The 10,562-nt window shown below is 43.6% G+C and overlaps 1 protein-coding gene across 4 annotated transcripts in view; it reads right to left on the bottom strand.

The window, feature by feature from the left end:
* Positions 1-10,001, bottom strand: part of LOC107394430 (H-2 class I histocompatibility antigen, L-D alpha chain) — a 23,348-nt gene extending 13,347 nt beyond the window's left edge. Inside the window, exons 1-8 of one of the 4 annotated variants that reach the window (XM_070547642.1) lie at positions 9,711-10,001; positions 3,805-4,077; positions 3,580-3,615; positions 1,769-1,909; positions 1,390-1,674; positions 982-1,104; positions 442-459; positions 282-365 (exon numbers count right to left, since the gene is read on the bottom strand). In XM_070547642.1, the coding sequence (XP_070403743.1) occupies positions 282-365; positions 442-459; positions 982-1,104; positions 1,390-1,674; positions 1,769-1,909; positions 3,580-3,615; positions 3,805-4,077; positions 9,711-9,777 (1,027 nt within the window). In that variant the 5' untranslated portion in view covers positions 9,778-10,001. Of the gene's footprint in view, positions 1-25; positions 366-441; positions 460-981; positions 1,105-1,389; positions 1,675-1,768; positions 1,910-3,579; positions 3,616-3,804; positions 4,078-9,710 lie in introns of those variants that run through there. The other 3 variants (XM_070547643.1, XM_070547640.1, XM_070547641.1) reach the window with 3 other exon arrangements.
* Between the last annotated feature and the right edge of the window lie 561 nt (positions 10,002-10,562).

The following is a 10,562-nucleotide window of genomic DNA, read 5'->3' as shown; positions in this document are numbered from 1 at the left end:
CTATAAATAAACATTTTCTTTGTCACACTAAGAAGCCATTTTTAATTTTTTTTTTTCTGATTATAATTGGTCACTCTTACTCTAGATTTTCCTGAGGTGTTTGACTGGTTGCCTCCATTTTGTCCCCGTTATGGACTAGAGATCTGTACCAGGGTGTCAAATACCTCTCACCTTATGATTACTGGAGTTAGACACCAGCTCCCTTTTTCTGACTTTAGTGTTACAGAAGATAAATGAATGAAAAATTATAGTAGTTGCAAAACATATATAGGTGTACTTACGTTTCACACTGAGATAAGAAGAAGCTGGAGAGGGTTTTGAAGAGCTATCTGTAGAGGAATCTGGGGTTAACACACCTTTTCTTTCTGAAAGATTGAAGCAGAATAAAATAATTTAGAAGAAAAAGAAAATTAGGAACCTGCCAAATTAAAGAGCACTTACTTGGACTCGGGTTACAAGCTGTCAATAAAGAAAACAAATGAAATTAATTATACAAGTGACCAGTTTAATAAAACTTGAAAACTTTCATTTAACGATTTTTAATTAGATAAGAAATGTATTAAAAGTATGCTGATTCACAGAATCCACTCCAATTTGATAAACATGACACAAGGAAGACAAAATAGTGAGATTATCATTTGAAAAAAAAAATAAAATAAAAAACACTAAATTTTATCTTGGCTTTGATACGTGAACACAAACCATCTAGTGATACAGAAAATATCAACTGGAACTAACCTAAAATAAACCCTAAATAAATGGTCTCGCAGTGATTCAGTTTTACTATTTTGGAGTGATCTTTGATCACCTCATAAAAACCATAAATCACACAGACCTTTGCACCTCATATTGGACGAGTTTTATATTTTAGCTTTTGTACATCTGTAAAGGAACCTTGAGGTTCTCAAAAATTACTTTATTTTCAGATATTACCGATGTTTGTGTTCTCTTACATGATATGATAAAACAATAGTAACTTACGATCTCTGCACTTCTTCCTCCTATAAAGGACAAATCCCACAATGGCTCCGATAACCACAAAGCTTGCTACAACAACAACAGCAATAATGGGTGCGCTGCCGTCCTCCACAGGCAGAGCGTGATCTGAACGAAAGAAAATATTGAGTTTTAGTTTCATTGTCTGATCTCTTTCAGTATTTTGTAATTTAACTTTATTCATCTTGCCTCTAAAAACCTCTAGAATTAAAATATCTACTTTAAAACAATTAATAAAACAAAACTGAATTTAGATAAAAAATTACTTAATTAATTTTGCTAGTTTTTTATAAACTGGACCTGTGATTAAAACACAAAGGTCACACAGTCTGAAGGAACTTTGTCTCATGAAACTAAATGGTTGCAAATGACAGAAAAGAGAGTCGTTTTTACCCCAGGCCTTTTGAACATGAAGAAGGGAGCCAGGATGCTGAACCTCACAGGTGTAAGTGGACATATCTGTCTTCAAAATCTCAACACGGTCTTTCCTCTGGAAGGTGTCGTCCTCATTTGGACGAACTCCAGACGTCTCCAGTCCATCGTCTTTAGTAAGGATGCGACCATTTCGTTTGATCTGCAGGATGATGTCTTTAGGATAGAAGCCAGTGGCCAGGCACGTCAAGATAATGTTCTTCTCACTCTTGCTTTTTTGTGAGAACAGGTGCACATCAGGCTTACCTGGAAACAAATATGGATGTTAACTACATCTAAATACATTTTTTTGTCAAAACTAAAAGTTAAAACTCAGTAACTTGTTGTGTTTTATACATACTGGCTTTTCGAAGCTGCTCTTTGCCGTAGTCCCTGAACTTGCTCATCCAGCCCATACACTCCTTCTCCAGGTAACCCTTGGTGTATTCCTTCAGGACTTGAACATCATCCCACTTCCTCTTGCAGGGTATATACAGCAATCCTTAAGTAAAATTTACTACTTTTTAATACTTTTTTTTACTACCTTCAGAATTTTTTTAAAACCATCACAACACTAAATTGCATGTGTTAATCAGCGACCTATTTACACATATTTTAACATATATAACATACAAAAAGAATAGACTTAGAGACTCACTGATGTTGACAACGTATTGCACATATTTATTTTACAATAAGCCAGGCACTTCTTTTCAGCGGTTCAGACAGTTGACCACGAGGCCTGAAATGATGCAGAACGACCACTGAATATGACGTCATCATTATGTGACCGGATATGCTTAAGTAGGGCTGCTCGATTGTGGCAAAAACAATAATCACGATTATTGTGACTGAAATTGAGATCTCGATTATTTAATACGATTTTTCAATTTATGTAGATTTTTATTTTTTTATTTTTATTCAGTCATAAAACTGCTCAGGGCACAATCAGGGCAAAAATAAACAAGAAACAAGATGATCACTAAAATAACTCCTGATTCCCAGTATAAAAAGACCAATATACTTATAGCTCCTAGTTTATGACCCAAGGGCTATAGACCTTGGTTTAACTCATTTAAGTCTAACCAGTACAGACCCAAATACCAATATCTTGCTAATACTGACAGCAAGAATTATACAGTGGCATTTATAACAAATACATGCAAATTGATGTTCACTAAATTTTGCATAACATTTATTGAGTCGTGTCAAGGTGCTGTAGGAGAGTGCACTAGCACCGTGTCCTCAGAGAGATTAGTTATTTATCAGCGTGAGGAACTTATTTCTACCTTATTTATAAACTATTTATTTACAAGTCCATCAGTTAATGTAATAATTGTCCCAACCACAGCTGCACCCCCCACCCCCCAACCCGGTCTCACGACAATCGGGGGCAAGCTGCACATGTGTTTAACGTGCCGCACGCGCACATTTAGCCGTTTTTATCGGCTCAGGAGTCCGCAGGTGCGGTGTGTGTGTCACTCACTCTGGTTACTCCAACAGGGAGCCGACTCTGAGAGCTGTTTCTGTAGCGACTGACACATCACTACATCATTCCCTTTCCTAATGTCCTGAAGAACGGTCCGGAGTGTTTAGCTAACTTGCAGGAAATGTCGACGACAGTTATCCAGAAAGTAGCTAAGGGTTACCAGAGATGTTTCTGAGGTGTTCGCTAGGTAGTTGGTACTTTTAAGATTTAAAAAGTCAAGAAGGGGGTCTGAGAAGCTGTTAGAAATAGCGTCAAAGTCGCCAAGTTGGCAACACTGTAAGGAGCGCTTCATTTGCAACTCAGGGCAGCGCAAGTGGGAGGAGCAAATAATCGGCTCGTTTTATTTATAATTGTTCAAAACATTTCATTCGGAATATATTTCTATGTCGATGTTGAGAATACGACATCTGATAGTCTGAAAAAATAATACCTAATTTGGAAAAAATAATACCTCTGAGACCAAATTTAACACTTTTAATGGCCTTAAATTTGACTATTTTTATTTATCACTTTTTAATACTTTTTAAAACCCCGCGGACACCCTGTCTTGGTTTCTTTAGCTGCATCAAGTGTAGCTACCCAAACTTGGTTGTGATCGTCGAAGGACAGGAAGTCATTTCCGTCATAGTTGTACATGTCCATCCCACGGATGAACCTAATGGTACCATCCTCCTGACTCTCACCCTCACAGCCGTGCATCCACTGAAGAACGTGGGTATCTACAGGAAATAAATGATCAAAACACCCAAAAAACGCACCTTCAGGGAAGACAGGACTTCAACATTACAACTGGAAACCTCTCACTAAAATCACTCATATTTAGCATTTATTTTTCTCATGCAAGATAATTTTTGAAACATAAATTGCACTTTAATGATTAAAGTTATTGTCTCATCGTTGGACATTACCCGTGTCATTCTGTCTCATCCGTTTCATCAAGATGTCGATGTTGACCTTGAACCACTGCTGCTTGCTCTTCCTGGACTGTGTACCTTTATCCCAATAGTCTTGTCCAAGATGCTCTGACATCCACGTCTGTTTGGGAATTTTCTTTTGCTCTTTGCTGTCATAGTAGTCAATCATCCTGTTGTCCAGCATTCCCATGGCCGTGAACTCATGGAAACCCGGGAGGTCCACAGGTTTGGAGAAGGCCGTGTAGATGTAGGTCAGGGAGTGGCGTTCTGAAAATTGTAAATGAAGTAAATATGCCTTATGTACTTTGTCAGGGTTACAAGTATCATTACACTTGATTAGAGCTTCGGATTATCATTTATCCCCAAATACTTAATAACCATTTTCAAAAAAAGTATCATTTGGTAAATATGCTGATTTTTTTTTTTTTTGACAAAATGTTTTGTCCGACATTTTGGCTCTGAAAGAAAATGTAGGTGAATTTCTTCTGAGCGTTTGTAGCTCGCACCGGAACGATAAACAGCTCCGTTAGACATTTATGATGGGCTCATCACATGGTCTACCTGTCATCTGATTGCCCCGCCTTTACCTGGAAACAGGAAACTCTAAAAACATGACCTCATAACTCTATGGCAGCTTGTTTTAATACAAGTTTGATATATAGCTTTACATATCTAACTCATGATTTAATATCTTGCCAGATCATCGTATAATAATCACATTATTTAAGAATGAATTCTTTAGATTGAGGGGGAATTGTAATTAGTTTTCACAATTTACTAAAGACTACTTATAATACTCCTCCTTGAACCGTCACCTTATCGTGGTGGAGGAGTTTGAGTGCCCTAATGATCCTAGGAGCTATGTTGTCTGGGGCACTTTGTGCCCCTGGTAGGCTCTCCCATGACAAATTGGTCTTAGGTGAAGGGTGAGACAAAGAACGGTTCAGAGGACCTTTCATGGATGTAAATTCAAAGAGTCGGAGTACCCGGCCCGGAGGGTTACCGGGGTCCCACCCTGGAGCCAGGCCTGGAGTTGGGGCCCGTGAGCGAGCGCCTGGTGGCCGGGCTTTCGTCCATGGGGCCCGGCCGGGCCCAGCCCGAACTGGATACATGGGCTCATCCAACTGTGGACCCACCACCCGCAGGAGGAACATGAAGGGTCCGGTGCAGTGTGGATCGGGTGGCAGACCGAAGCGGGAGCCTAGGCGGTCCGATCCCTGGACAAGGAAACTGTTTTTTGGGACATGGAACGTCACCTCGCTGGCGGGGAAGGAGCCGGAGCTTGTGGCAGAGGTTGAGCGGTACCGGCTAGATATAGTCGGACTCACCTCGACAAATAGCATGGGCTCTGGAACCCAAGTCCTTGAGAGGGGTTGGACACTCTCCTTTGCTGGAGTTGCTCCGGGTGAGAGGTGGAGGGCTGGGGTTGGCTTTTTGTTAGCCCCAAGACACTCTGCCTGTGTGGGGGACAAGAGGGCAGCTTCCCTGCACCTTCGGGTCGGGGAACAGGTCCTGACTGTTGTTTGTGCTTCTGGGCCAAATATCAGTTCAGAGTACCCACCCTTTTTGGAGTCCCTGGGACAAGTGCTAGATAGTGCTCCATCAGGGGACTCCATTGTCCTGCTGGGGGACCAATGCGCACGTGGGCAATGACAGCTTGACCTGGAGGGGTGTGATTGGGAGGAACCTGATCTGAACTCGAGTGGTGTTTCGTTATAGGACTTCTGTGCAAGACGCAGTTTGGCCGTAACGAACACCATGTTCGAACATAAGGATGCCCATCGGTACACTTGGTACCAGGGCAGCCTAGGTAGCAGGTCGATGATAGACTTTGTTGTCGTATCATCTGACCTGCAGCCATATGTTGTGGACACCCGAGTGAAGAGAAGAACGATGTTGTCAACTGATCACCACCTGGTGGTGAGTTGGATCAGATGGCAGGGGAAGATGCCGCGTAGACCTGACAGACCCAAACGCATAGTGAGGGTCTGCTGGGAACGCCTTGCAGAAGAACCTGTTAAGAGGGTCTTCAACTCCCACCTCCGGCAGAGCTTTGACCGCGTCCCGAGAGCAGTGGGGGACATTGACTCAGAGTGGGCCTTGTTCCACTCTGCGATTGTTGAGGCAGCTGTTGCTAGCTGTGGTCGCAAGGTGGCCGGTGCCAGTCGTGGTGGCAACCCCCGTACCCGCTGGTGGACACCAGAGGTTCGGGGAGCCGTCAGGCTGAAGGAGGCGGCCTACAGGGCATGGCTGGTCTGTGGGTCTCCAGAGGCAGCAGACAGGTACCGGATAGCCAAGCGGGGTGCAGCACTTGCAGTTGCAGAGGCAAAATCTCGGGCGTGGGAGGAGTTTGGTGAGGCCATGGAGAAAGACTATCGATTGGCTCCAAAGAGGTTCTGGCAAACTGTCCGGCGCCTCAGGAGGAAGGCAGCAACTCGCTCACACTGTTTACAGTGGGGATGGGGAGCTGCTGACGTCAACTGAGGCTATAGTCGGACGGTGGAAGGAATACTTTGAGGAGCTCCTCAATCCCACCAATGCGCATTCCGAGGAGGAACCAGAGCCGGGAGACCTGGGGATGGACTATCCAATCTCGGGGGCAGAAGTTGATGAAGTAGTCAAACAACTACACAGCAGCGGAGCCCCGGGGGCGGATGAGATTCATCCAGAGTATCTCAAGGCTATGGATGTTGTAGGGCTGTTGTGGATGACACGTCTCTGCAACATTGTGTGGTCACTGAGGGCAGTTCCTGTGGAGTGGCAGACCAGGGTGGTGGCGCCCATCTTTAAGAAGGGTGACCTGAGGGTCTGTTCCAACTATAGGGGGATCACACTCCTCAGCCTCCCTGGAAAGGTCTACTCCAAGGTACTGGAGAGGAGGGTCCGATTGATAGTTGAATCTCAGATTGAGGAGGAGCAATGTGGTTTTCGTCCTGGCCGTGGAACTGTGGACCAGCTCTATACCCTTGCAAGGGTGATGGAGGGGGCATGGGAGTTTGCCCAACCAATCCACATGTGTTTTGTGGATTTGGAGAAGGCTTATCACCATGTCCCCAGGGGCACCCTGTGGGGGACGCTCCAGGAGTATGGGGTGGGTGGCTTTCTGTTAAGGGCCATTCAGTCCCTTTACCAGAGGAGAGTGAGTTTGGTCCACATAGCTGGTAGTAAGTTGGACCTGTTCCCGGTGAGGGTTGGACTCCGCCAGGGCTGCCCTTTGTCACCGGTTCTGTTCATTACCTTTATGGACAGAATTTCTAGGCGCAGCCGTGGTGCTGTGTGTCGAGTTTGGTGGCAGGAGAATCTTGTCTCTGCTTTTTGCGGATGATGTGGTCCTCCTAGCTTCATCCAGCTCTGACCTTCAGCTCTTGCCGGGTAGGTTCGTGGCTGAGTGTGAAGCGGCTCTGATGAGGATCAGCACCTCCAAATCTGAGACCATGGTTCTCGACCGAAAAAGGGTGGCTTGCCAACTCCGGGTCGGGAGAGAGGTCCTACCTCAAGTGGAGGAGTTTAAGTATCTCGGGGTCTTGTTCACGAGTGAGGGTAGGAGGGATCGGGAGATCAACAGGCGGATTGGTTCTGCGTCTGCAGTGATGCGGACGCTGAGCCGATCTGTAGTGGTGAAGAAGGAGCTGAGCCAGAAAGCCAGGCTCTCGATTTACCGGCCAATCTACGTCCCAGTCCTCACCTATGGTCATGAGCTTTGGGCAATGACCGAAAGAACGAGATCGCGGATACAAGCGGCCGAAATAAGTTTCCTCCGTAGGGTGGCAGGGCTCAGCCTTAGAGATAGGGTGAGGAGCTCAGACATTCGGGAGGGACTCGGAGTAGAACCGCTGCTCCTCCGGATCGAAAGGTGTCAATTGAGGTGGTTTGGGCATCTGGTCAGGAGAGAGGGTGCTCGCTGCAGAACCACAAAGGCGGAGCTGCACCAGTCAGCCCCGCCCATTCACGCAAACAGCCTAGCCCACTGACTTCTTCTGTTTTTTTATTTTATTTGATCGCAAACTAACCTGACCCGCATGAATTACGGCTGTTACTAGTTTACAACTGTTAATGCAATGTTCTATGCTCCAATTAAGCAAGATAAATATAACTTGCTACATGACAAAGCCTGAATATATCCCGAAATGAAAAGGTTTCTTTTAGTGAATATCTGTCCATAGCCGCTCCAACAGAACCGGGGTAAATCAGCATTTAAGGACAGTGTTTAGTGTGTTCTGGTAGTCCATTGGCAAGAGCGTCAATTTTAAGTTTTGCTTTCCCCTCAGCTGATGCTGGTTCGACTCTCGGTGGGGTCGGCAGCAATCTATTTAGCCAGCTGAAACATTTAATTTGTTTATATTTTAGTTGTAATGTTTATTTTCTGCAAAAAATTTATGTCTCTAAAAGTTATTTGAATTTGGTCGTTCCTAAACAGCATTTTAGTTGAAATTCTGCTCACAAATGGACTCACACTGGCTAAATAAACGAATAAATAAAAAACAAACACATTAGTCATTATATTTTAAAAGGTATACCAATAAATGGTTAAAAACAGTACTGGCAATTGTAGCTAGAAAAGAAGAAAAAAGTTTGCACCACTACCGGGAGGCGAACCTGCGCAAATCTGACTCCATAACCACTTCACCACTACGTCTGATAACAAGCAAGTGGCGTCACATGTAATTGTGCCATCCGGTGTGTCTTTGTAGATGGGATGTATGGTTTTTCTAGCGGTGTCTCAGTAGACGTCATTTCAGAAATAATTTGTCAGAAAATTCACAGAATATCCAGATATGAGAATCAAGATCAGACCCACTTCGGGGGAGAGGACCAAATTGAAGCTGAGATGGGAGGAAAATGTGTGAATGAGGCCAAAAATGGCTTTGGCGTATTTCTTATGAGGAAATGACAATATAACATGGTAAAAAGTTCCAAAATTTAGATTTTTAATTGTATGGAACCTTTACAAAAACGGTTCAATTAACTTCTCAACTCCGTCCTCAAACTTGCATTTTAGATGATATTAGCTATAACACCCTATATGGTTCCAGAATGCTATCAAGTCTGACAACTGGAAGGAATTGGGCTGACTCTGGTGCAGCTCCGCCTTTGTGGTTCTACAGCGAGCACCACTTGGGTCAGGATGCCTCCTGGACGCCTCCCTGGGGAGGTGTTTCGGGCATGTCCTGCCAGCAGGAGGGTCCCGGGTCGACCCAAGACACGTTGGAGAGGTTACATCTCCAATCTGGTCCGGGAACGCCTTGGGGTCCTGCCGGAGGAGCTGGTGGAGGTGGCCGGGGAGAGGACGGTCTGGAGCTCCCTAGTTGGGCTGCTGCCCCCGCGACCCGGACCCGGATAAGCGGAGCAAGACGACGACGACGACTACTTATAATATAAGTGACATGAAGGAGAAGTGGCTTATGACTGTCTTTAAAATTAACATATATTCATAACATGTATACTTTATAGTTAATAATCCAGTATTTACATTTAATAATCTGTAGATTTGAACGTATGTGTTGTTTTCTTGGGTGTTTCCAGCCCCGCTCCTGCAATGTTCCGCATGTTTGAGATTTTTCTTTGCTCCAACTAATCAGAAGTTGAGGTATAAATAACCTTCAAGGGTTATCTTCAAGGTTATAAATGACCCGTTATCTTAAACAGATGTGTTGGGACAACTGCACCATTTGAGACAGCGTACGTGTCTCGGGAGGAGCTGAGACTTTTATAGTTAGCTCTTATTTTAAGCTTTAGCCTTTTTATGAGCCAATTCAACGCTGAGTAAACATAATGTGATCGTCTAAGTCGTTAAATAACAAAAATATCAATAACTACAAGTGACATTTCTACAGCATCACGAGATATCGAGTTTCGTTTTCGACAAAAGCGACCGTGTGAGAAAATAAAATAACATTTACCGCTGTGGACCGTCGGTCCTGCCGCCAGAAGGACAAAAATAACAGAGGGCGAAATTATCAACATCATTTTGGTTCAATTCTTCGTCTGAAATGTGACTTTTGGACCTTTTTTCTCCCCTTGTTTTTCGCTGATGGGCGACCGTTGCTTCTGCTTCCTGCTTATGCGCGTGGTGCTTTCAGGGACCCTTGTACATTATTGTTTGTTGTGTTCTCTTACTGCGAAAAATAAATGCAGAGTGATCTCCGTTTATAATAATTATAATAATTTACTGAACCATTAAGCTACCAAACCGTTGAAATCACGTTTTATTACAATAATGCACGTTGTTTTGAACTATTGTTGATAATAAACACTAATTGAAATACAAACTCAACTTCTTCAGACTGAATTAATGCTTTCTTGCTTCAGTAGAAGTATATACAACTCATACCTTGAACCTTTTTGTGATAAAACACTAGACGTCCAAATTTAAAAGGATTGTTGAACGCTCCACATCAACTTCCTGGTGTCTGTGTGTGCGCGTTTCTACCGTAGACTTGACGTTAAGTATCCTATTGTCTGTAGTTTTTTCTTTTAGGACAAAATGTAAAGACTATGAGGCTTTGTTTCAATTATGCTGTTTCATAAAACTCGTCAAAAGATTGCAGCTTGCACGCAGGGATTTCGTAATCTGTTGCTAGGTAGATTACGTTGCTGCACGTTCGCAGATGAGACTACACAGTAGCAATAAACAGGTACCGGTAAGTGAATACTTATACTTTGTTGTATAAACATGGAAACATGTTTCTTAAAAATTTAAAGTTGCACTTAAAAGCGTTGAACACTTTAGATGAATGAGTTTATGGATTTCT

This window comes from Nothobranchius furzeri, chromosome 19, assembly GCF_043380555.1.
Source record: "Nothobranchius furzeri strain GRZ-AD chromosome 19, NfurGRZ-RIMD1, whole genome shotgun sequence".
NCBI lineage: Eukaryota > Metazoa > Chordata > Actinopteri > Cyprinodontiformes > Nothobranchiidae > Nothobranchius > Nothobranchius furzeri.
Note: the sequence above shows the minus strand (reverse complement) of the source record. Positions and strands in the feature narration are given on the sequence as shown.